The sequence below is a fragment of the Erpetoichthys calabaricus genome, chromosome 2 (genome assembly GCF_900747795.2).
Source record: "Erpetoichthys calabaricus chromosome 2, fErpCal1.3, whole genome shotgun sequence".
In the NCBI taxonomy this organism is placed as follows: domain Eukaryota; kingdom Metazoa; phylum Chordata; class Cladistia; order Polypteriformes; family Polypteridae; genus Erpetoichthys; species Erpetoichthys calabaricus.
In genome coordinates, this window is record NC_041395.2 from 282,849,706 (window position 1) to 282,877,562 (window position 27,857).

The 27,857-nt window shown below is 37.2% G+C and overlaps 1 protein-coding gene across 1 annotated transcript; it reads left to right on the forward strand.

Moving 5' to 3' along the window:
- The first annotated feature begins 4,634 nt into the window (after positions 1-4,634).
- Positions 4,635-27,857, forward strand: cdc25d (cell division cycle 25 homolog d). The gene is made up of 9 exons (XM_051922948.1): positions 4,635-4,708; positions 5,679-5,744; positions 8,802-8,972; positions 11,703-11,786; positions 16,687-16,749; positions 19,713-19,811; positions 19,908-20,242; positions 27,037-27,148; positions 27,318-27,857. Exons 3-9 carry the CDS (start codon positions 8,901-8,903, stop codon positions 27,459-27,461), a joined length of 909 nt encoding a protein of 302 aa, XP_051778908.1. The 5' UTR covers positions 4,635-4,708; positions 5,679-5,744; positions 8,802-8,900; the 3' UTR covers positions 27,462-27,857.

Genomic DNA, 27,857 nt, shown 5'->3' on the forward strand with positions numbered 1-27,857 from the left:
AACCTGTTAGTGGAAAGTGCATCACTATTGGGGGCCTAAACTATGTAACGAAACAAAAGAACACTCCAAACATCTCCCTGAAGGTGACTGAAAAAGCACAAGTCGTGGGATGAAGATAAGAATATAGCCAAGTCACTGAATATCCCTTGGAGTTCAGTTATGTCAGTCATTAAAAAAATGCAAAGAGTATGCCACAACTGTCAATCTGTCAAAAGCAGGTCATCTACAAAAACAGAGTGATTATGGAAGATGAAGACTAGTGAGGGAGGCCATCAAGAGATCTATGAGTACTCTAAAGGAGGTACAAGCTACAGTGGTTGGATTTGGAGTGACTGTACCTGCAGCAAGTGTTACCTGGATGCTTCGCCAGTTGCAGCTTTACAGAAGAGTGACAAAGAGAAAGCTACTGTTGAAAAAACAGGATACATTGTCTAGAGTTTGCTGGAAGGCACACAGGAGACTCCAAAGTAAGCTGGAATAAATTTCTACAGTATGATCTAATGAGACGAAAACTGAGCTTTTTGGCCATCAGAATAAATGCCATGTTCGGCACAAGCTAAACAATCTTCATTATCAAATACACCATTCCTTCCATGAAGAATGGTGGTGGCAGCACTGTGTTGTGAGTTTGCTTCTCTGCAGCAGGCTCTGGAAGGCTTGTGAGGGTAGATTGGAAAATGAATGAAGCAGACTACTAGCCTGACACATTCTGCAAGAAACATGAACTGTGAGAGAATATTTGTTTTCCAGCAACAACCCTAAGCATAAAGCCAACGCTACATAGGAATGGCTTAAAAAACAACAAAGTTAATGTCTTGGAGTGGCCGAGTCAGAATCCAGACATCAATCCAATTGAGAATTTGTATCTGGACTTGAATGTAGAGAAAAGCCAAGCAAAATGACACCTTTTATTGGCTAACTAGAAAGATTACAATATGCAAGCTTTCGAGGCAACTCAGGCCCCTTCTTCAGGCAAGATGTAACTTGAAAAAGACTGTTCAGTCACAATCTCCATGCAATATGACAGAGCTTAAGCAGTTTGGAAAAGAAAATTGAGGGAAAAATTACAGTGTCCAGATGTGGAAAGCTGACAGGGTCCTACGCACATAGACTCAAGGCTGTTAATGCTGGCAAAGCAGCATCTATGTAATACTAACTAGAAGTGGTTAATATTTGTATGCAGCCAATTATTTAGTGTTTTACATTTGTGTAATTAATTTAGAGCCATAGATCTGTGCTCACTTTGAAATGAAACAGTTTTTTTTCTGTTGATCATTGTCAAATAAGCAAAATTAAATTCACTTTGATTGAATGTTGTGTAATAATAAAATATAAAAACTTCAAAGGAGGTGAATTCTTTTTAATAGGCATGGTATAATGCATACTGTTATCTTTGAGATAAAGAGCACTAGTCTAGATGTTGTTTTGTTACCTTTAATGTTACCATATATTGGTTTGTGTTTGAAATCATAAAAACAGTCCTAAAGACTCCTCATGAAATTAAGCAGGCTTTTTAATGGATAGATAAATACATGTGTTTGAATATAAAAGGTACAAAAGAAAATTCTGTAGCATAAATTTCACATAAATAGGGTCATGACTGATACTAATCACGGGTGGAGTTTTTTATTTTAACTTAGCCAAACGAAGAGAGCGACAAAGCTTCGCTTCGTTTATAGGATGATAACCTCCAGGCATCGATCATAACCGTTGTGAGGGCTCCGAGTCGCCTTAAATGTATTTCCAGTCTCGCTCTGCTTGCCAAAGTCTTTCTCGTAGTTGGAGTCTGCAAAGCTTGTTGTAGTAATTAGTGTTGCCATGGGAGGAGACTCGGCAGAAACACTACAAATGAGGGAGTGGAGAAAACAATAGAAAACAACAGGGCTGCACATAAACATTTAAAGGGCGCCTATTTAAAAACCGAGAACAGTCATCGTGCACGCCTGCTTCAAAAATCACGGACTGAATCAAGCAGTGGAGGTATTGTCTGCTGGCTTATTTATTCGCCTTCATCTTTTATGGAAGGAGATTGATCATTTCCTAACTGTATAACATTTAGTATTTTGATGCTTATTCCTAGAGTATTGCATGATAAACAATTGTAACAATATAAGATGCCGTATATGTCAAGTTGTTACAAATTTCACCCAGTCTTAATTTTATATTAACTTAGTAGGTTTTACAAAATCGTATAATGCGAAGTAGGAAGACCACATGGAACTTAAAAACAGCGCTTTATTTGCGGAATTCTTGTTATAAAATCAATGAAGTGTCTTTATCGTTATTTGTTCCGACAGGTGCGATGGATTTGCCAGTTGCAGAGTGGCTGGATGAGGACTTAAATCAAGACTGCGGCTGCTCTCCTCTCCTGCCACAGTCGCCCATCTCTGACTTGTCATTAAGTATGGGGAATCTGTCTTGTCAAGAAAAGTGAGTACGGAACGGTAAACGAGAGCGTTTCGTTTGGAAATCGTGTCAGTAGGTGTAGCTGGATGGAGAAGGTGTGAAATTGAGCATGGGAAAGGCGCTATATAAATAAAATGTATTATTATTAGCCTATTGTTATTAAATTAAAACGTAACGAAGTGGTATTAGTGTTTTTGTTGATACTGTTTTGTTTTTATAGGTAGATTTAGTTTCTTATGATAGATAGATAGATAGATAGATAGATAGATAGATAGATAGATAGATAGATAGATAGATAGATAGATAGATAGATAGATAGATAGAACAATATGAATATTAAAATCTTATTCTAGTCTTTTTCCCATCATTTATTAAACTTGTATTCGAGTTGCTGTTTTTGTTTTTGTGTGTATAACCTCTAAGGTTCTACTGTGATGTGTTAGTAAAGTGAATCCGATCTGATTCCTGGCTGCTTACTAATCCCATTTCCACAGCGATACCCTGAGGAGAAGGCTGAAGCTGTCGCCGGAGCTGCAGACTCCAAGCTCTAACTCGGCGAGCGACGTTTCCCCGGATACCAAGACGCTGTCAGGTTCGGACTCGCAGATTCGAGCTTCAGCACCTTTGTTCACAGGCTTCCCTTAGTTAGTTCCTCAAGCTTGAAAGCCGCTTGGTGTAATTATTTTTTCAAGCCTACTCTTTCACTTAAGGATGCCGAGCTCACAGTTCAATGCCTAGTACTTGCTAATAATGTATATAAAACTTCAAAATATAAGTAAGGTTAAAATGCAAATCTCCATACTCGTTCAATTATAAAATTCTGTTTAATGTATAGTATCTATCTATCTATCTATCTATCTATCTATCTATCTATCTATCTATCTATCTATCTATCTATCTATCTATCTATCTTCACTTTATGTAAATCAATAAAACCATAACAATAGTAAAACTTAAAATAGTAATAGAAATAGCAACCATAAATCTGAAAAAACGAACAACAGTTCAGTTTCTCATATTTAATTCAGTTTAATTTTTATAAAAATAAAGATCAATAGGTAATTGAAAAGTAATTTTCCTACTTTACTGTATCATTTCCTGATGTTGTGTCACTTGTTTCTCCTACAGGAAGTCTCACTTCAGACACTGAAAATACAAAGAAGAATACTGAGAGGTATGCCGAAAAGTAGTGTAGACTTTAAAGACGGTAAAAAAAATGGCACATGGAATATCAAAAAGCAGTCTGTTTGCCCCAAGGATACTGTGTGGTTCCCTTAGGCCCATTGACTTAGTATTGGTTTAGCCTATCTACAGTACATGTGATATCATAGCAATCTCCAAGGATACTTTGGGCCAAAAGATGTTATCATTTATGTTACTTCCTGATATTTGCTGTTGATTAACCTCCTAATCTGGATACCCAGCCCACATTACAAGGTTCATTTTGAACGAACTCTTATGAGTATAAAATTAATGCTTGAAAGTGCATAAATGGTTTGAGTTATACTTTCCAGTGTTGCTTTAATATTGGCAAGCTGCATTGGAAAATGAGGAAAAAGTAACATAAATGTGTTGAAAAGGCACTTTAAATACAAATCTCACTAACATCTAGAAATAATGTATTTGTGAAAATGATTTGTGTGTATGATACGATGGAGTGATGCCACATCTACCGCTGGGCTTTGAACTAAGAACAGACTCCCATATCTCCTAATTTTAATGGGTGTCTTTATTAATCTCCTATTTTTATCCTTTTTTCTTTAATAATACATTCATTAAATGCAATCAAATAGTAATATGGATATAGCACAAGTAATCCACATAATCTAATTTTTATCTACTTTTGTTGCCTATAGAAGGATTTTAGCAATAAGTATTAAACTTAATGTGATTAAATTCAGCTTGTATGTAACGCAATATAAACATTAACAGATTTACAGAAATGAATATGGTAATAATACTGTACAAGTTGAGGAAGAGTGTGATGAGAATATATTGTAATGGGTATATAATAGATTAACTGGTCTACAAAAAGGTGTATTCACCTTTGGATTGCCTCTTGTATAAGTGTTTAAGAATTTACATCATAATTGCTAATCACAGCAGTCCGTCTTTTACACACTTTCAGAAATATAAAATGAAATGAGTTAATCAGTTCAGTATCTTTGCACCTAGTTTAACTTTTATTAAAGGTACATTAATTGTTATATACATATCAGTAATTTTTGTGATTAATGAGCTAAAGACTTTATTTTGTATATTTTCCAGGTGTTTCACCACAAACAGAAACAGTCATAAACTGGTAAGTACCAACAATAATCAGCAGCAATGAAACAGCTTAATGTTATAAAGATACCAGTGCAATGATACAGTTTGTTGTAATGCTAAAATTGATGTTTTTCAAATGAGAAATCACTTTTTTTGGGTACCTGCTTACTGCTAATACAGCAACAGAATGCAAAGTATAGCATATAGTGTACAGCATGTACACTAAAATAATATTAAGAGAGTTCTAAAGATACCACTGTGGTGACAGTTTGTAATTCTAAAATTAGTGTTTTACAGCTAAGAAACCACTGTTTGGAGTATTTACTTATTGCTAAGACAACTACAGAGCTTACTGTGTTGGAAAACAAAGCAAAGGATTGTCTGCATTAAAATTAGTACTGAATCCTTCCTGTCTTTTATTGCAATATTTCTACATCTGTATACTTCTTACACAATTTTTTATGTTTAATGGATTAAATTAATTTGTATCTATCTAACTGTTTATTTTGGCATTCATCTTAAGTGTCTGAGAATTAAATTTGAAACATAAGCAAGTATTAGCTCTCTGGACTGGGGACAAGTAGGGTTTTTAGTGTTGTTCAAGCTTAAAACATTTTTACTTTATTGTGATTTCCTGAATTGATTTTATTTTTGATTTCACTGATTTTTAATGTAATCTTTTGTTTATACTGCATTGGATTGTTGAATTATAACTTTTCTATATCTATAAATAAAAACAAAAATCACAAAAATGAACATGAGCAAAAAGAAAAAAATTCACAGAATAGCATTAAAGTCTTGAGTAATGCAGTAGCTATAAGAGTTTGTAAATAATAAGCAAACATACACCAGAAGATAATATTGCTAATTTCATAAATAGCATTTCAGATAACTTATGTTTTTAGTTTAATTTTAAATAGAACAAGAGTAAATACAGCACCCACTCAAATGGGAAATGCAATAGCCAGCATGTTTTGTCTGATTGCTTGTATATTCTTTAACAGAAAAGGCAGAATGGAAGAAAAAGTTCAAAAAAGAGTGAGAGTGACTCCTTGGCAAACAAAGAAAATGTGAGTCCTATTATGATTTAGAGTTGCATTTTTTCTCTGTTTCTGCATTTGTCAAACCAAAATTATCCCTCATCAATCTGTGATAGTGGGCTTTTACCATGTATAGCAGACTTGCTTTCATCTTTCAGCTTTTTTCTTCTTATTTTTAATTAAATGGAATTCAGTTTATTTTTATTGTGCTCCTCATAAATTAACAATTTATAGGAATATTGCACAAACAGTAAATATTCAGTATGTAATTATAGGCCAGAAAGCAGCCCCAGAAATGAAATGTTTTAGGTAGTTTCAGAAGTTATGTTCAGAGGAACTAAAGTCAGCTGCTGCTCAGTACTTCCCTTTGCATTCATATATTACAAATTCAAATATTCTCAATTAAGAGTTGCTGTGATGAACTGAGTTTGAACCTCTGTAACCCTCAAACATGTGTAGAGGAACAGCATCTCCCAAATTCATTTGTCCAGAGAAGTGACTTTTTTGAGGAAGAGTTTGATACAGAGCACTTAAGGTATGCAGCAGAAAAGACAGGTGACACTTTAGCAATGGTCTGTAAATACAGTAAATATGTTTAAAAGCAATTATGGAGCACAAGTAGCTCAGACAGAAGCAGGGTGACTTCAGTATACTGTAAATTCTGAGTTTGCCAGATCATTCTTCACACTACATCATATTGGAGATTCTCCAGAGTTTAGGTGTCCATAAGCTGAAGACTCTGCAGCCTGTAGTTATTCTGTCTGTCCATAGAGTTTTAAGCTAGCCTGCACTGCTTGGTTGTGGACTGTATTCCCATATATAGAGCAAGTCTTAGTAAACTAACAAGAGTATTACAGGATTTAAGAACAAATCTAAAATCAGTTCTAAACTGAAATCCAGTAAAAAGATAGGAGAATACAATATTCTGATCATATTTATGATTCTTATAATCTGTGTTGCACTATTTTGAATTACTTCCAATAAGGACCAAGATATTACAAGACAAGGGCAGTGTAGCATAAGACCCCACAATGAGTGTGCATGCCAGTATAATAGTAAAATAACTCTATACATTAGTGCTTAGCACTCTGTAACTTGTTAGGCACTGACGTGACAGAATGACAGCACTAGAGGTGGTAACAACCCTTGCCCACTTGAGGGCATAAAGGAGGGAATGCATGGGGCTGCAGTGTCTCTCGAATAAAGCTGACAACAGAAGCCTAAACATTTTAGGCCAACCAAAGCCTCAGGGGTCCAAGGATGGCATGCAGAGCTCTAGATCAGTGTCCGTGTTGTAAATACACAGCTACTACACCACTAAGAGTTGCCGAAGCTGGACAGCAGTGGTTCTGGAAAGGGGTCTAAAGCTGCCTGTTAGTCAGAAGCCCAATTAATGTATGGAGTTAGGAGGAGAGCTGGTGACAAGCACTTGAAGGCAAGAGAAGGAGAGGCCAGCATCTGACAAATAATAAGAGGAAGCGAGAAGTGAAGTGATTTGTGTGGTATTAGAACAGTTGTAACGAGAACAGGCCATTCAGCCTATTGTCCAAAATAACACCAAGTCAAGAGTTGAGGATCCCTATAGTCCTCCTCTCACCACACTTGTTGGTAATTTATTCAGTGTGTCTATGATAAACTTTCTAACCTTTGTGTAAATTCTGCCCTTAACAAGTTTCCAACTAAGTCCCCATGTTCTTGCTACAGAATTAATTTTAAAGCTGCATGTTAGTGAGTAACTGGATGGGCCACCCCACAAAACAGATATGGAGCAGAACCTGTGTGGAAAGGACATAACAGTATGAGTGTTTTTTTTTAATTTTCTTAATTTGCTCCCTGTCTGAATTTTAATTAAAATGCCCTTTTGGTATTATTCTATGCCCTCTGGCATCATTCAAGTGATGGTGTAGGTCGGCTCCTTGCTGCCTCTGTCATTTTGAGAGCACTTAGAACCTGACACCATCAATAGTCATGACTGGGATGAGTTGAGCAGATGAGGAAAAACACACCAAGCAAGGGGATGGTGAAAAGTACAAATGCTTTTTTAAAAAACAAAAAAAAAAATAATTCACAAAACAAGGTGTCCAAAATGTGCAGTGGTCCATAAATGTGGTCAATAAATAATCCATAAAATAAAGGCACGGTGGAGGTTAAAAATGCAAATAAATAAATCCATTAAAATGATGAGGTTAAAAGCCAGGGACAAAATATAAAAACAGCAAGCCTCATTGTTTCCCTTTAAAGACTGGCATCTCCTCCACTTATCCTATTTGGACCTTGCAGTGTAAGGAGATGCCTGGTGACAGGTCAACTTTCTTCACTGGGCTCTGTTCCCTGCCACCTTTCCTTCAGCATCTGCAGGGCACCTTGCGGGGAGACGCCATCACTCAGGCCACTTCTACTCCCCAAGAAAGTACTCGGTAAGGAGCGTCCCTATCACCGCCTCCAGTTTTCATGGCCCTGAGGCTCACTTCCGACCACATGCCTCACTCGATAAGCTCGGGTTCTCTCTCTCTTCATCTCTGCCTCTCTTCCATTTCCCTTTCAACTTCCTTCTCTCTTTCACGGTCACTGGCCAATCTCTCTTCCTCTAATCTGCTTTTTATTTTTCTCCTTTTTTCCCTTCCTGCACTCACGCTTCCCTTTTTAAAGTGGGGAGTGGCACAGCTGTGGCAATCAGCAGCTCCCGGCGATTATTTATTTAAAAGATGCTAATCAGCCTCACTTTACCACATCATATTGTCATGTGTAAAAAGAATGAATTGAAGTAATTGGAAATCATTTCTGCTAAATACAAACACGTATAATCAATGTCTTTTCAATGATTCCATCCACGCAAGAATTGTATATGCTTTTTCCATTACAGGATTGATTATCTCCAAGTTTTTAGATCTTATATTTTTAGATTATATCTGTGTATCTATATCACTACACTGCTGTCTAGTGTTGCATCCATTGACAGATCTCTGTTATGTCCATTGCTGTCTGAATTGATGCAGCTTCCACGTGGAGAAGCAGGTAAAAGAAATAAATACATGATAATGTTCATAAGATCTAAAGTTATTTTTTGTCTTTAATATTTAACTATAGAAAACATACAGAGTGAAACTATCCAGCCTGTTTAACAGCCCCAGTCCACCAAAAATAAGAAAGGAATCTGAAAGGAGAAAAAGTAAAAGCCCAGAAAATATGGTAAAAAGGGAGAAGAAATGTCAAAGGAGAAAAACAACTTCACAGGGAAAAAATTCAGAGACATACAAGGTGAGTGATCAAGCAAAATGGTGTAATGGCTGAAGAGGAGCAATTTTTAAATGTGCAGTGAGATGTAAATTTTAGCCAGGTGTCCCACTTTAAACTATGGCATCTTTTTCATGGTGCTAATCAACTAAATTTTACTATTAAATAGTTCTTCCAAGCCTTACCTATCTCAATCATCTTTTATACTTTAGAACAAACACTGCTGCATAAAATATTGTATACAGCTTTTTAGTAAGCTGGGTCCATTCTGCTAATAACAATTATAAGACAAGAATTAATCCTAAATGGGAGATGCCATTCCATTCCAGGGCAAAATCACTCATATATTCACACCCCACTCATATTGGGCTATTTAAGGTTAAATAATCAACATTCCATCTTTAAAAGGTGGAACGAAACCCATGAAGGGAAAATGTGGAAATTCTACAAAAACAGTACCCAATCTGATCCATGTAGCTGTAAGCAGCAATGGTAATCATTACAGTCAGACAACACCCTATTTGTCTTAATAAAATGAACAGTAATTCATACAAGCAAAAGCGCTATGTCAGTGTACAATTTTAGGAGAAATGGCAAAATTTAGCAATTAGTATGGAGTCGGGATATATAGATGTCACTATGCATTGAACATGCAGCCATAGCACCTGCATTTCGGAATAGGTCATTCACCTGAAGCTAAGCATGTTAGGGCCCAGCCAGTACTTGGATGGAAGACCATCTAGAATAAGCTTGGGTTGCTGATGGAAGAGGTGTTGGTGAGGTCAGGAGGGGGCACTTACCCAGTGGTCTGAATGTGGATCCCAATGCCCCAGTGTAGTGATGGGGACACTGTGCTGTAAAAATAGTGTTGTCTTTCAGATGAGACGTAAAAAAGTCCTGACTCTCTATGGTCATAAAAGATCTCTGGGCAGCCTTCACAAAGAGTAGGGTATATTCTGATGACCTGGCTAAACTGCCCACCATGGCCTAGTTATTCTGACCCCCAATAATCCCTTCTCTCTAATTGGCTATCTCTCTCACCACTTCACCACCTAATAGCCAATGTGTGGTGAGCATACTGGTGCAAAAAATGGCTGTCGTCGCATTATCGAGGTGGGTGCTGCACATTAGTGATAGCTGAAGTGGCCTCCCACTCTCTATTTAAAAGCACTTAGAGTAGTAAGGAAAGTGCTGTATAAATGTAAATAATAATAATAATAATAATAATTACTATTATTATTATATAAATAGCATTACTGACCAGAAAGGTGCAAAAAGTGAAAACGCTGTGCTCTGCTCAACCTAGAGTCAACCAAGAGATCAATAGTCTGTGAGAACTAATCACCGCCAGAGGCAAATGTATTGTTTAAAAACCACGTGCTCACCCTGCTCAGATCCTGCACCACAAGGAGACATCTTCCAGCAGGCACAGACAACCCTTTGATCCCGCTCAGGCCCCTCTTGCCAGTCCATCGGCAAATACAGGGCGCCGCAACAAGCTTTAATCCATCCAACTCCTGCTACTGTTCCCTGGCCTTACAAGTGATTTTTCCTGGATTGTTTGGTTGCTCCTGAGCAACCTAGCCTCCTCAGGCTCACTTTCCCGTCTGCCTGGTTCCATTCTTCCATGCTGGCTCTGTCAAGTTCCTGCCCTTCTTCTAATCTGGCCTGACTGGGTGCAGATGTGATACGCCGTTACCTCCGAGGTGTGAATGAGGCACCTGACTAATCTGCTTGCCTTTGCATGTGTATATACGAGAGGGAATCGCGTTCATGCACACATGCAACAGATTGGAGCCCAGACTTCCCAGGACACGATTATTTATTTTAAAACTGCACTGTACCACTGACCTCTTGTCACACTTCTATCCTTCCAATCATCCTTCTATCCATTCATCTATTCCTGTTCAAACCTGCAAAATTCAATGCATGATCACAGGTCTTGATATAACATAACTGTAGTTGTACATTTTCTAATTTGACAGGGGAAATGTTAAAATTGCAGCATTAGGCACAAGGCAGGAAACAGCCATTAAAGCCACTGTGTTGCAGGGTTCTTTCTTTTAAAAATGTTATTGAAAATTGATATACTGAAAATATTCACTTGCACATATTATTTATTGAAATTGTTTGCACAAATTAGTTATACATATTTTTAACTGGGCTCAAAACCATTTGAAAATTTGCAATATTTGTATTTTATAATCATAAATAAATAGTGTACATAACTACATTATTGAACACAGGTTAGGATAAAGTAAAATAATAAAGGAAAAAGTGAAAAAATATTAGTCAATTTAAGTGATTTAATATTATACATTATTAAGAAACAGATACAGACTGGTGTTATATCAGTGTTTAGTCAATGCAGTCGCATGTTGGTGCAGTGGTTGATAATGTTGCTTTGGGGCGTTTAAATGCTTTTCCCTTGTATTTTTTACAAGTACTCCAGTTTACCTAAGATATCCCTCAGAAATAAAGGTTAGGTTGTCTGATGATCCTGAATTGGTCCAGTATGAACGACTGAGCAAGTGTCTGCATTAGTGTGCTCTTCAATGGACTGGTGTCCCATTCAGGGTTTCTGTCTGGCAACTCATTGTTGTGCAGGCCATGCTGATGCACAGAAGGAAGGAAAACAGAGAAGCAACACTTGTACAGTATAATAGCACAGGTTTGCCAATCCAATTTTCTTAAATGGCATTTGGAGTCCTCTTATCTTTATTATTTTGTTTCATTTCTCTCCAGATCCTACAGCTGCAGCCCAAAAGGCAGCTCTCCCCAGGTAGTATTCTGGATGCTGCAGAAAAAGAAGGAAACCTAATTGGAGATTTCAGTAAGGTATTACAAGGGGACTGTATGGAAGTTGGTGATGCTGTGCACTTTAAAACTCTTAATATTTATTTAATAGTAAATCACTGTCTATCACTTGCATATAAATTATTTAATTTTAACCCAGTTTTATAATGCTGGTGCCATCCAGATACAGCCTCCCCAGTTCAAGTACCATTCCTGTTGCTTACATGCTGCTTACATGGAATCCGCACATGTGTTGACTGGGTCCTCCCATATACAATACAACACAATACAGTTTATTTTTGTATAGCCCAAAATCACACAGGAAGTGCCGCAATGGGCTTTAACAGGCCCTGCCTCTTGACAGCCACCCAGCCTTGACTCTCTAAGAAGACAAGGAAAAACTCCCAAAAAAAAAACCTAGTAGGGAAAAAATGGAAGAAACCTTGGGAAAGGCAGTTCAAAGAGAGACCCCTTTCCAGGTAGGTTGGGCGTGCAATGGGTGTCAAAAGAAGGGGGTCAATACAATACAATACAATACACAGAACAGAACAAATCCTCAATAAAAAAATAAAAAATTTTTTAGAAGTATGGAGCAGAATTTAACAGTAGATGATATCACATAATAGGATTTAGATAATTTTAGACTCCTGGAGACCTCATCCATCAAGCTGCCTCCCCCATTTGGCCATTCCACGGCTGAAACAGTGTTGGGCCAGCCAATCCGAAGAAAGGACCCCTCTTTCTCACTATTCCTGCGATCCTCCATCAGGGATGACTTTACCTTAGGCAGGCAAAACAACTCGGCAGGTGGGCCGTGGCACCAAGTGCCACATTTGAGAACCGAGAAGAGAAACAGAATAGGTGACGGTTAGTATCCAATTCTAACTATCATGTTACTTATGTTTTAGTGCTAATGACTAACAACAGAGATGCAGTATGTACAGTTAATCAGCAGCTCTAGTCAGGATATGCTAAACTGAAGTAGTGAGTCTTCAGCCAGGATTTAAAAGCTGAGACTGAAGGGGCATCTCTTATAGTAGCAGGTAGACCATTCCACAGTTTAGGGGCCCTGTAACTTAAAGCTCGACCTCCCATTGTTATTTTATTAATCCTTGGAACCATAAGCAGACCAGCATCTTGAGATCTTAATGTGCGCTCTGGTTTGTAAGTCATGATAAGTTCAGACAAGTAAGCTGGACCATTTAATGCTTTATATGTTAATATAAATAAATTATATGCATATCACATTTATGTTAAAAGGGCATTCCTGATGGGCCCCACCGCCAGTGTGTGTGTGGGTGTTTGTGTCATTGGGCCATATGATGGACTGAAATCTTGTCCACTGTTGTTTACTGCCACCCAGTGCTACCAGGACAGGCTAAGGCCATCCTCAACCCTGAATAGCCTATCTCTCTATATATAAAAGAAAATCCTGGAATGGAAAGCAAATGCAAGGCTACGATAATCTCGAAAGACATTTTAAAGACCCGCGAGACCAAAGAGACTTGCCACGGTGCGTCTCGCGGGGACCGTAAACATTAGACTTGGTGCCAAGAGATTGTCCCAGGGCCGTAGGAAAAAGGACAGTGGCTGTACAGGCTTTAAAAAGGTCAAAGGGCAGCGTGACAGCAGTTACCCCAACCGAATGCGAGCAGCATTATACATCCTGCAAGAAAGAATTCAACCACACCTGGGGCCAGAAATAAAAGACAGGTATTGCTTTTACAACGTCACGCGAGACCAGGCAGTGAGCCATCATTTAAAACAAGTCAACAGACCTCTAAGCTAGCAATTGTTGGATTGCTTTTGGCAGGCAAGCATCATGTACTCCAAGCTCTTAACACAACGACATGCGACAGGCAGAAGAGGCAGATAGCAAGCAGGAAAAAGACAGCAAATGATCCGAAGGCATATCCTTAGCGTACGATCTGCCGCAACACCCTTCACAACACGAGCAGCATTATACGTCTGGGAAAAAAGAGATGTAACCACGCACGGGGCAGGAAATAAAGAAACAAGTATTGTTTTTACAAAAGTTTTTAAAGTAAAAGTGAAAATAATGCATATGTAACAATTCACAAAAAAATAACAATCTCTTTAAATTGTAGATTGCCTGTCTAAGGTAAAGTCATCCCTGATGAATGAGGACATGGGAATGAGGGGTCCTTTCATCGGATTAGCGCTATTTCAGATGTGGAATAGCAAAATGGGGAGAGGCAGCTTGATGAATAAGGTCTCCAGGACTTAAAATAAATTCAAATCATATTATGTGCTATCATCTAATGTGAAATTCTACTCCGTACTTCTACAATTTTTATTTTTATACTGTATTGAGGGTTTATTCTGTTCTATGTAATGTACTGTATTGTATTGACCCCCTTCTTTTTGAAGGGGGTCACACTGCACGCCCAACCTACCTGGAAAGGGGTCTCTTTTTGAACTGCCTTTTCCTAGGTTTCTTCCATTTTTTCCCTACAAGGGTTTTTTTTTTTGGTCTTCTTAGAGGACTAGAAAGGCTGGGGGGTTGTCAAAAGGCAGGGCCTGTTAAAGTCCATTGCGGCACTTCTTGTGTGATTTTGGGCTATAGAAAAAATAAATTGTATATCCGGTAAACCAAACACAGGGGTTGGTGAGCGAAGCGAGCAGGGGGCAGAGCCCCCTAGTCTTATATATAAAAGTCTATGCGTGGAAGTGTGTGTGTTTGTCTGTCTGGCCCGAAAGTGAGAGGTGGAGTCAGGGTAAGGGCTCCACCTCCGAGGATGCACAAGCGAGGCCAGCACATCGGCAAAACGAAACCTCCGAAGAAAGAGTCACTTCTTCATCGGCAAAACAGTATCCCTTTTACTTTTCCTCTCGACACTAATACACAAGTGAGGTGAGCACGTCTGCAAAACGAAACCTCAGAAGAAATACAGTCGCTTAGCCGCTAATGTACAAACGATGCAAGCATGTTGGCAAAACAAAACCTCCTAGGAGAGAGATGCCCAGAGTACTTCCTTTCAATTACCTGACATCTCTACATTTCAATTTTTTTCTGACAATTTCAATAGTTTATAGGAACCTGTGTTTTTTATAGCACAGGCTTACATAACTAGTAATATATTATATTATAATGGTGTACTGTACTGAGTCTGAATCATCGTCATTGCACATATGGAATGTGCACATTTTCCTAATGTCTGATTAACTCTTACATCTCAAAGACATTCATGTTAGATTGATCCTGTATTCTGAACTGATGACTTTGCATGCAAGTGCGTCTTGAGATAGACTGCCACCCTACTGAGGGCTGCTGGGACCTTGGGTTTGAGAATGTTATGAATGTATCCTCTTTAATAAAACCCCTGTGTGCGTCCAGTGTCCGTGTGTGTGTGTGTGTCTACTGGTGAAGTGCGCGGGGCACGGTGCAACACTTTCAAAGCCAATACTATCCACCTGCAGAGCCACAGCACCATACGGGACCTAGAAAATATCGCACGGCTGATCCAGTCGGATTTTGGTAAATGAGGTAAGACCTAAAACATAAAACATGAAAAATCCAATCAGGTACTGAGACGCGGAGACCAGCTTCCCCATTGTTGTGCAAGTGTTCACTCTGAAGATGTCAGATTTGCGATTAAGAAGCTTGGCCGGGTAAAGTGTCAAGTGTCAGTCGTTGAAGGGGTTTTTCCTAAATATACAAATTTTCATGATATTACAATTCAATGACTTTTAAAAGTGGATTTATTTTCACGCACATTACATCAGTTGCTGGGGTGAATCTGCTGATTGCCCACTGTTGTGACAGAAAATTAAACGCATATTACGGACAGCAAAGCCAGTATTGCTGTCAGAGAAAATTACAGGCATTTTACGGAAAAAATTTAATGAGGTAAAAAGTCCCTTGCCATTTAATATAGACTGTTTCTACTAATGTTTATGGACTACTGTTCTAGCGCCCGTTATTGTAACGGGCTTAATGTCTAGTATTATATATTTCCTCATTCAATCTTAAACTAGATTAAGTGGGTTTGATAATGAATGTATATATCTTCTTATTATTATTCTTCTTCTTACTCTTCTTCTCTTTCTCTCTCACTCTCTAGGTTACAATAGACATCTTTTATTAGTTAGGTTAATCCCTTCCTTCCATGGATCCTTCCACCCATTTATTAAATGCTTGATTAATTCAGGTTTTGTAAAATACAAAGCTTACCCCATCAGCAGTTGTCCCTATGCAGCCCACTCAAAGTCCATTAAAGCCCCACTCATGCACATGCCCACACAGTGCCAGTTTAGAAATGCTGTGAAGCCTAACATGCACATGTCTGGGATGTGGGAGGAAACTGGCATACCTAAAGAAAACCAATGAGGACTAGGAGAGGACATGCAAACTCCAAACACACATACTGACCAATACAGAATATGACCCTTGGGATCTGGAGCTGTGTGGCAGCAGTGCTAACTACTAGGCCACTATAAATTATATTATACTTAGTTCAAATATTAGAAGGGGTGATGATGAAAACTCAATTATGATTTTAGAGAGTGAGAACAAAGAAAAGGAAACCATGTTGTCCACAAATAAGGTTAGAGTTGTCTGCTGTTACATATATGTGTGTAATTCGTACTATACCTCACAATTTGATTCACGTTTTGTGACTGTGATTTACTATAAGTAAATGTAAGGTCGCCTGGTGAATTATGTCCTCAAGTCAGAATTAAAGACATTTTAGCAACAGAGGAAAAAATATATTCCTTCTTTCTATTTATTTCTTTTGTGTAATAGTTTATTATTCAAACAAAGCATTGAAAGCAAAAAATTGAAAATGTATATTTTACATTTATGAATATTATGTTTCTTTATATATAATTAAGTTAGATGGAAAATATTATTATGTGATAACATTTTTACAGAAATAATATACCTTAATTTGTAAGATCATTAAATGCTTTTTGACAGCCCTATCTTCTTCAGTTAGAAAAAGGAGATCACCAGGACCTACAATATGTTTCATCACATGTTGTAAGTATTGGAAATAAATTATTTCTTTTCTCAAATACAGTATGTCTATGTTATACTGATTCCCCAATCATTCATTAAATTGGGAAAAATTTATAGCACCAGTTTCTAAGTACATAATTTTAATATTTTCAAATTTTGGGGTCACAGTAAACAAAATAATGTAATCCACTTAGTCCACTGATGCATTTTGGTTCTTTTCTCAGCTCAAATCTGAGGGAAATACATAAGAAGATCCTGAGTAAATTGCCACCTTATTTATGCATTTTCCCAAGGACAAAGAACTAACCTAATGAATATGAAAAGGAAACATCCAGTATTAGCTAATTAAGTTGAATTAATTGTTCATGTTCAACTTGGTTTTTTTTCATGTATACACAGTATGATAAAATTCTTACATGTGTGTCTCACATCACATATCTTATATCATCAGCTTTCTTTTGCTCCTAGAACAACTTAGTAGTTGTTCCAGGGCAATCATTCAAATTTAAAAAAATCAGCTTTTAATCTCAACCTTTTACACAATAATGGAGGATCTATAAGGGTGTTATGCTCAGGTTCTCTAAAGTGCTAGGATGACTATAGATTGTGCGCAGTTCAGGTTACCACAATACAAAAAGACATTGCAGTTCTATAAATTGGGCAGAGAATAGCAAATAAGTGCAGCTCTGCTCCAAGTTTCTCAAAGGAATCAATAAAGTGATAATGAATCTAGTACTGAGAGTTATTATTATTGTTCTTATTAGTATTGTGGGTTCTGTGATGCTTAAAATAATTTAACCTGCATTTTGCATTGATTCTGTCTATAATAATTCTGTACATTCTTGCTTATTAAGGGGCCATAGAATACTGACCTGTTGCATGTTGGTTGGACACGCAAGTAAGAATTTCCCCATACATTGTCCATGTGACAATACTTCTCCTATCACTTCTCCTAGTACTACTGTATGGTTGCTTTAACAGATATAACTTCCCATTTTTTAATAACAGATTAAAAAACCTGCCTACCTTAGAAATTTAAATGATAACAGATGTTTAATTTGCAAGCTTTGTGAATTTTACACACGTTTTTGTGAATGAGAAAGGAAGAATCTTTTTTTTCAATTCAGATGGTGAATTTTGCATGTTTATGATGTCAGAAACTGAGTTTAAAGCTAACTGCATGAACATGGATGACCATGCTGGGGCAAAAACTATTTTGTTGTTCCATGGACAAAAGAAATGTGATGCGTTTAGATCATTCTGTCTCCACAGGCTAAGGATAATACCATAATAACAGCAATAGATAATTAATGCAAAAAACAGATAATACATGAAAGAAACACTCAAACAGCTATCAGTTTGTAGCTTTTGAGAAACCCTTTCACCAGAGGATACAACTGTCCCTGAATCCAGTGGCATGAGTGCTCCTGTAATATTTGCCTGAATTATTGAAAGACAAATGTGGCTGTGCATGATGGCTGAGGACTTGATTAGTACTGTCTTACCTTTATGAAGCTGTATGTAAAGATGTCCTGAACAGACAGGACTTTGTCTTTAAAAACAGATATTGTTAACTGAGTATTCACAGTAGTTAATTTAACATAACACTTAATTCTCAAACCAACTATGTCCAGGTCAGGAATGCAGGGGCCCTGAGCCTATCTCTGTGGCACTGGAAGCAAAGTAGAGAGCAGCCCTGAACAGTCCATTGTTGTTCCACTCCTGCATACACCCACTGTGCCAATTTGGAATCACCAAGTAAACTAACCAACCTGCCTGTGGGGATATTGGAGGGAACCGGAATACCTGAAGGAAAAGCCATTCAGATATAGGGAAAACATAAAACTCCATACACATATCAAATATGTGTAGTGCTCAAACCAAGACACTGGATATGTGACGTGGAAATACTACTCACTGTGCCGTTGTGCTGCTTGTGGTTAATTGAGAAAAAAGATTTGCATAACGCAATACTTTTCATGTGCTAGTACTAATACAATGAAAATTCTTTACATCTATAAGATACAGTCCCTTTTCAAAAGAGCAAGTAAGTGGCAGATAAGAGGAGTGGAGAAGGGAAGAATCATTTTCTTAGAGTTGTGGTGTGTAAGGTATTTGTGAAAATAAACACACTTGGAACTGTGTCTGTGCCGCAGTGTCTAGGGTTTGGGGTGCTGCAATACACCCTAGTGGTCACATTGGCTATTTTAAATTGGTCATGTGTGGGATTGTGGATGTGTTAGTGGGCACTATGATGAGATGGCATCCAATCCATGGCTGGTTCCTGTTTTGTGCGTGTTGCTACTGGGACAAGCTTTGGTACCCTATGACCCTGAATTAGATTACGCAGATGTGAGAATGTTGTGCTATGTTTTATGAAATGTATTAAATAGTTGTGTGTTCTCTAGACCTACAAACTGTATAAAGGAAAATTAGGGTGGCCATTAGTAAAATTTTCTATGTGACGTGTCTAGTGAAAAAGAACCATTTTTTCCAAAATTTATTTTGAGCCATTGTGAGAGAGACAGGAACATGGCTTCAGAGGTCTTGATAAGCGAGGGTGTTGGTGCCCCACATAAAGACTGCAATAGTTGCAAGGGGAATGACTGAATGACAGTTTTAAATCTTGTGTGCTGCGGTATTTCCAGTTGTTCCATGTGTGTGGCTTTATCTATAAGCAAATATTGCTCTTGAATTATTACAATATGTTTCTGGTTTACTGCATGATGCTTTAAAAACAAACTCTGTGGTTGTACTGTAGGTCTACAGAGGAAATTTAACTACCACTAACAAAATCAATCAGTGTAATAAGTGACTTAAGACTACGTAACCTGTAAAGCTTGGTAAACACAAAACTGAGAAAGCATCCAAAATAACATCTGTTATGATGTAATTTTACAAGATTTTAAAAGCTAGCAGAATTGGAATATGGAAGCAGCTGTGTTGTACTGCATATGAACATTTATTATTTAATTATTTCACAGGTGGCTTCACTCCTAAAGGGAGAATATGACAGTACTGTGAAAAAGTATCAGATTATTGATTGTCGGTATCCCTATGAGTATGAAGGAGGCCATATTAAGGTAATTTTCAAGCTTTTAAAAGAGTTATTGAGTGAATTTGCAAAAAATGGAATGGGATATTTTGGAAAAGAGAGTTCATATGAAATGCCATTACAGGGAGCTACAAACATATACAATGAAGCCCAGCTGCAGGCTGCAATGTTTCAAGAGGTGTGTCAAAGTCCATCAAAAAACAGTTACGTAGATGGCAAGGAATTGACAGAGAAGATATCACTACAAAGTCCACCTAGCAGATGTACCTTTGGAAATAGTCCCACATCTACATATCTATTACAGGACAGTCAACACTCAGCAAACACAGAGCAGGAGGACTTTGCTATGTCTGTGAAAGATCAAAGTCCTTCAGCTGTTAGTTCATCTTATGACGCCTCAGCTCAAAGAACTTTGATCATCTTCTACTGTGAATTCTCATCAGAACGGGGACCCAGGATGTAAGTATTACTTTATCTATCTATCTATCTATCTATCTATCTATCTATCTATCTATCTATCTATCTATCTATCTATCTATCTATCTATCTATCTATCTATCTATCTATCTATCTATCTATCTATCTATCTATCTATCTATCTATCTATCTATCTATCTATCTATCTATCTCTTATATAATAGTTCCTTTTGATCAATCTATCTATAAATGTATTATTGGACACTCCTTATCAATCAATCATTGTATCTATCAAAGTTCATGATATTACAATATGAAATACTGATGTATTTAAGATTTTTTTGTCATTGATTAACACAGAAAAGAAAAATATCAAAATTCTACTGAATGCTCTAAATTTAATTGTAAATCTAGTAAATAAGTGATCTTTCAAGTATTTGCTCTGTTTTGGGTTACTGTTGGTTGAACGTAAACCCATAGATCCCATAGGATAAGCCTCTATCAGTTTTAAGACAATTCAGATTGTGTCAAACTTCTGGATAATTGCTGTCCAGTCCTCAGATTGACCATTGGTGGAAAGAAATATTCAACTTTTGCTTTATACTGTATTCTCTGATTTAACTGCCAACCCAGAACAGTGACCTTTAGTAATTACAGCCAGTAGGTCTGTATGTTTTGTGTCACTCTCTAGCTTAAAGATGCATCTTCCCCCAAATCCCAGGTCTCTTGCAGGTTCAAGCAGCTTGTTCTCCAAGATTTTTCTTTACTTTGCTTTATCCAATGTGGCCTTTCATTTGCACTTGTGACATTCCAGTTTGTTAAATACAAAGCCAACTACTGTCATAAACATAGTCCTCCCTCTTTTTAGCAAAGGAAAACATTTGATTTTTTTTTAGCTTACTGAAAGCTTCCTGGTTCCATTCCTGAGTGGCGTTCTTCTCACTCCAATATGCAGAATTTTAGGTGATACCCTCCTCTATACTTACATTCGCTCCTTTTATACAGGTGGTGTTCTTACCTTAGTGTGCTCCTACACAGGACACTCCTGGGTGAAAATATCTAATATTAAATTAATATAAAGAAAAGTTTACTTTAGCTTAACAGGACTATTCATGACTATGGATGTTTATTTTACAACTTCTTGAGCCTTGTTGTAATCTTAAGCCCTTGTGATGAAAGGTTCACTGCACACACCCACCCAATGAATCATAGTTATGGGACATAAAATGGAGTTTGAGGAACTATTGTGGATTTTGTGATCACTTTGCAACTTCATTTTAGACCAGTTATAATCTTCTTCCTGTATTTTTAATAACACTACAATTATGCAGATATCAAGAGAGAGAGAATAGTTCAGTGATCAAAACAATAGTTACATATAGTAAACCAATATGAAATACTACCTTAACAAACTACAAAATATACTGCCTACCAATCCACCCACTCAAGTAACTCCATTCTAGATTAAAACAACAACTTACAAACTCTGGATGTAAAACAAAAAATGGAAAAATATTAGATATGACAAAGGAGCTCAAAAACAGAAACAGATGAGCAGGTCATGGAGTCCCTTTCTTAAATATTTACAGCATATAAAGCATATTGTAGCCAAGGATGACTTCAGATGAGCCAGGCAGCAAAATCTTTTATGTTGTTGCTCAAGTTTTAATGGTGACTTATATTTCCAAGAAGCTAGAACATTTGCAGCATTACGCAGCTGTTTTCAAAGTGGACATTTAGAAATGACTAACAAAATTATCATACAGGGAATGTGGGGCAGACTAATGTTAATAGGAATTGATAGAGCAGAGGAAACTTCTGCCAAGAAGATATGTGCAGAAACAAACTCTGTGCATGACAGTAACCTTACAGTAGCACCTAAATAGCAATGATAACATAATGGACTAGGAGAGAATGTCATGACAATGTATTTATTAGGTGTACAATATAATCTGTGAAGACAATGAAACAGAGTATTTGGCAGTCGGGTTTTTGGAACATAATGGCTTCTTTTGTGATGAGTTTCTTATTGTATTGCCAACCTAATAATTCCCAGGCATGGGGCATGAACCTGCATCTGGCCTGAGCACTCCTTTGGCCCCAGACTGATAAGATTATATCCCAATGATAGAGCAGCTTGAGGCAGGGACACTGTCAATACTACAGTAGGGTGTGTACAGTACAATGATATTAGCAACTGACTTGGTTATATAAAAATTCCTTCAGCCCTAAAATGCCTTTTTATTCTTTAAAAGAACTCTTCACTGGGTACTGTAGTGATCCACTCACTTGAAGTAGTCAAAGTGGTGTGAGGCTTCCAAAATGGCCATGAAAGCAGGCCAGAAACTCGATCAGTCTACCCAGAGGGGTGCACACAAAGGCATCCATGCCTGCCTTCAGCCTACCCTAGGGCTGAAATGCACTTTTAAATCAAACTTCAAAAATATATTCTTAAATATCCCACTTATATTAAAAATGCCCAACTAGAGAAGTGATGACAATAAACCCTTAGCTAGGTGATGAAAAAAGGCCAACAAGGACTCTTCATAAATATTTTTTTAAATGCTCTAAATAGTAAAAGGAAGATCAAAGAACAGAAAGGTACAAAATGAATTACCCTAAAAACGGGAAGACCTGTAGCAAACAGAGACCCTATGCATAATCCAAAAGAGTGGTCAAAAAACAAAGCAAGCAACATCAAAAACCCAGAAGTCCAATAACAACAATAAGCAAAAAGAGAACTTGCCAACACCCAGCACATACCATGTTTTCCTGAGGGACTGCAACTCCCATAAGCCTTTACAGAGCTGGGAGCAGTCCCTTAACATAGATTTACGGGTGGCTCCAAATCACAGGGCACCACCCACAAAATATAAGGAACATGGAAGAACAAATTCCAACACTTAGAAACTAAACAAGAATCAAAACTGAAAAAAACACATAATTACATAAATGATGAACATAAATAAGAATAATAATTTTAAAAAATAATAGTTAAAGAATTAAAAATGAATGAAAAAAGCATAAAAATTAATTTAAACATAAGCTGGGGGGACCCTGGTTTAAACATAACAGGTAAATCACTGAATGGTTACACATTTATGACTATAATACAATAACTAATTAGTAGCAAACCTTATAACATTTACATACATAAACATACATATGAGGTTAAACAGATGATAACGTTGAAATTAATTTCAATGATTCATGTAAAAATAATTATAATCTCTTATATATATTTCTCTTCTGGTTCGTCCTGCTTCCACTTCAAAACCAGTCCCGCCCACATGCAGCTGACACGGCATTTCTCAATTCCTATTCGTCGTCTTCCATGTCATGCACTATACTGGCCTGCTGAACGTAATACATCCAACAAGTACTCGAGGTGCTGCCACAATAGTAAAGTAGCTTTACCACCCTTGCGGGAGCCACCTGTGTCTTTACAACAGCTTCTTACACAGCAAACATCAGAAGCTAAAAATTATCGTGAACACATTCGAGGATACAACCCTTCTCTAGCGTTTGCTTCCATGGGTGCACAGATCACTCAACCTCCTGGCCACGGACCATACTGTTTTAAAATACACGGGCAAATTTATCACCAAATCTCTCCACTATACGCTAACACTTCTACCTCTCCAGGATATGGACAGTTGTATGTTTATGACACAGTGCAAGCTACTAAAGTACGCTTACAAAATAAAGCAAATTCTGCATGCAGCGAAAATGTACTTCTCCAGCTAGATTTCATGCTTAGAACCATCAACCCCTTTGCTAAATCATACAAACACATGCATGAAATCACTCAGTCCAATCCAACAGCATCTGTACGAATGGTTTTCAAGGAAACCCCTAGGCAGGATTTACGACGATACAATGCCCCGACATGTCACACCAATGTTGCAGTGATTTTCATCAAAGAAGATGGCGAAACACCTGCCGAAAGGGACATTTGCATCTATCCCATAGGCAACTCCTGTAAACAGATTTCCACGCTCAGTATGAATTGCGATCCTATGGTTTACCCACTTTTATTCCCTTACGGAGACATTGGCTGGCACATTTACAACATGTTCCCGATAAAAGAACCACCAAGTGAATAAGGCTTACTCAATGCCAATTTTATGCGTACAGATCAGCAATGAGGAATACATTTAGTATTTTGCACTCCAGCGGCAAACCATTCAACAGCACGTCGTAGATGCGTATGTTAAAACAGAGGGCGCGCGTCTCAACTATCTCAGATTACATCAACAAGATCTGCGCGTGGAACAACACAAAGGACTATCAGACGCACTGCAAGCAAACGCTGAAAATAACAACGTACATGTAGGCAAAATGATCATATTACCGTCCACATTTCTAGGAAGTCCAAGATACATGTAACAAAACTATCAGGATGCCATGGCCATAGTAGGCTACGTAAATTCGGAAAGCCTGATTTATTTATCACTTTCACATGTAATCCTGCTTGGCCGGAAATTCTATATGCACACTGCTTCTTTCAAGAAGTATTTATTTCTTCTTGATTTCTGAATTCCTTTCTCACCGTTTTCCATTCCTATTCTTACACCGCCGTATGCTACAGCGGGCGTCGGCTAGTATATAGGCCTAATATTATGCCATTGAGATGGAGGGAGAAAATGTTGGAAATGACTGGGAAAATGACCTACACTAAGTTTGTTGCCATCAGTCCTAATCTTTTCACTAAATCCAAACAGAAGCCAAAATTCCATGCTAGACAATCAATGCTGAGGGTCAGGATATTGAAAGTCAAACACAGAAATGTGCACGCTAATTTACAGGGTCTATCCAGAATCTTGGATAACCAGGAAGTGTGCAACACTGACCTTTTCCTGTAACATAAATTCAAAAAACAAGAACAAAAAGGCAAACCACAGAGATAAATAAACTAATCCATAATCCAGATATCAAGAGCCAGAAAACTAGAGCCAAGGATAAAACAAAAACAGAGAAATATGAACATTTATAAAAACTGTAATGCAAAGGTGGGATCAGGGCAACAACAGCAGATAGAAGAAGTTAACTAATCCATCAGTGACACATTGGAGCCTCTCAGCCCATTCTAAAGGCTGAGGGCAGTATGTCAGATCCAGCATTATGGGCCCTTCCCCTTAGGTTCAACATACAGTTTACAGCACAAAGAACAAACTAAGTTAATACATTTACATTAACATAAGATGATAGGAGAAGTATTTTATTATTTTAGAAGTTGAACAAAGTAGAACAGGGGGATCAATAACAGTTCTTAATGATTACCATGATTTTAATTTGGGTCTTTAGCCTGGATTTAAATGCTGAGGCCAAAGGGGAATCTTGTATATAAGCAGTCAAATCATTCACTTATTTGGGGTCCTATAGTAAAAACTCATACTCTTATAATAGTTTTGTTAATTTTTAGAAGACTAGAATCAAGAGATTTTATTATACAATTTAGTATGTACAGTATTTGTTAATTAAGTAGTACCAAAGCCATTTAAAGCTTTATATTTAAGAAGAAGGATTTGAAGTTAGCCCTAAACATAACTGGATGCCAATGTAAAGACATCAGAACAGGAGTTAGTGTAGTCTAGTTTTTCTGGTTTTTGACCAAAGGTTTGTGTCCTGGAATGAGGGGTGGCATGATGTGAGGGTCCCAGCCGTAGAAACCTAACCCCATCCATGCTGTATTTTTTTAAACTTCTTTTAACACAATATACTGCTCTTTCTAATTTCCTTCTTCTGCGTTTCTGCCTTTCAGACTTTGTCTGGTATTAAACCTACCCAAGTGAGTTTGTATTCCACATACCCTCAAATCACTCATACAGTATAATTTGTTGTCAACATTCAGCCTAATTTGAATGACTATATGATTTTGGAGAAAAATGAAAAGAAGGTAAGAAAAATTACACAGGCAAGAGGAGAACGTTGCATTCTACATAGAAACAGAGTATTTTCAGCATTATTTTTATGTAATTAATAAATATGAATTCTACTTATACTTTGATATCACACAGTTTGTGTTGACCCAATCACAAACAAAATCTATTCTTTATAATATTGTGTTCAAAAGAATTACTTATGAACGCTTTGAAATCAACTTAATTTTTTTGTCCAGCGCCTCCTGACTCACTGATATAAGATGCCCCACATGTATAATATACTGTTGGACTCGTCCTTAATGTCTATTTATGTAAGCCATCAAAGCTTTTTGGGGATTTTCCCTATTTTGTCCCTACAGACAACAAAAAAGAATGGCCTCGTTTTTTAGGCCATTTTTGGATTATACTTTTTGCTGGTATTATAGCCTGTTGATTAAAAAGTAAACCAATAGATGTCTTCAGCTCAAATGATCAGAGGGACTTGAATTTGGGCGTGCCACATGAACTCACCACCGAGGTCCATCCTTTAATATGATACGAGGGGTCAAATTTACTATACTCCTTTTCTTCAAACATTGAAAAAAATGGGGATTGGTAATATAGACATATGGAATGATGTTTTATGCTATATTTGAGGTTGCTGATCACAAATATGAAAAGTCACTGATTATGAATGTGATGTTATTTTTGAATTTTGACCCTTTACTAGGGATCTATCCCTCTATGAGCCTTATCAGAAGGTGAAGAATGCCAATTTTCTATTACAATCAAAATTTACATTTAAATTGATGCACACATTCATATGGTTTAAATGTTTAACACAGCAATTTTTTATTATGTACTTCTACCTCATTAAGTAAATCATTACATTTCTTATAAACACCCAAAATGAGGGTGGCTTACAGTAAGTCAGACTTTTTTAATTTCCTTTTCTGTTTGTTCTATTCAAAGTTGCCGACATCTACGAAAAATAGACAGGAATGTTAATGTTTACCCACAGCTCTATTATCCAGAGCTCTACATCCTAAAGGGTGGTTACAAGGAGTTTTATTCCCAATTTAAGGTAAGTCAGTTTCCTGATTGTTTAATATATGCATCCTTAACAAGATTTTGAATTATGTCTTAACTTAAATATTATCGGGGTGGGCAATATTGCTGTATCTGAGCTTTTTTCAAGTGCATTCCTTAATATATCAAGTGATGACCACTCCAACTGTCTGCTTTACCCTTAGAGTCTCTGTGAGCCATGCAGCTACATGCCAATGCTGCATAAGGACTTTAGCGAACAGCTGAGGAGGTACAGAAGGAAAAGACGATTCCGATCAGTTCAGTTTAGAAGAAAACAGCTCTTTGAATCAGAAACAGATGTGCAATAATGACAATGATAAACACAAACAGATTAGTTAATGATGGGTGATTTGATGTTTTTGGTATGACTTGTATGTATATGAGCAAACTGAGAATTCAAATAATGGACGAGGCTCAGATTTAGTGTGTATGAATGTAGTAAGGATCAGAGCTGCCTTTTAATGTATGTATGAAAGCATAAACTAGACTAGATAATATCAAATGATAGCATTATGACAGCAGCTGTGCCTTTCATTGTGATATTATTTGTTTACAAATAATACTGTAGGAGTATTTATTTTTATACAATTATTTATTAGCTATAACAACTACTCATGTTTTATTTATACTGTGTATTTATACTGTGGAATATGGAACTGAATTCCTTACTGTGAAAGAAAGGTACAAATATGTATAGAAAAAAC

Coding starts and splice junctions, on each gene's coding strand:
- cdc25d (XM_051922948.1), top strand. CDS start 8,901: ATGGTAAAAAGGGAGAAGAAATGTCAAAGGAGAAAAACAACTTCACAG. Junction 11,787..16,686: donor TAATTGGAGATTTCAGTAAG/GTATTACAAGGG, acceptor GCTTTTTGACAG/CCCTATCTTCTTCAGTTAGA. Junction 27,149..27,317: donor AGTTTTATTCCCAATTTAAG/GTAAGTCAGTTT, acceptor CTTTACCCTTAG/AGTCTCTGTGAGCCATGCAG.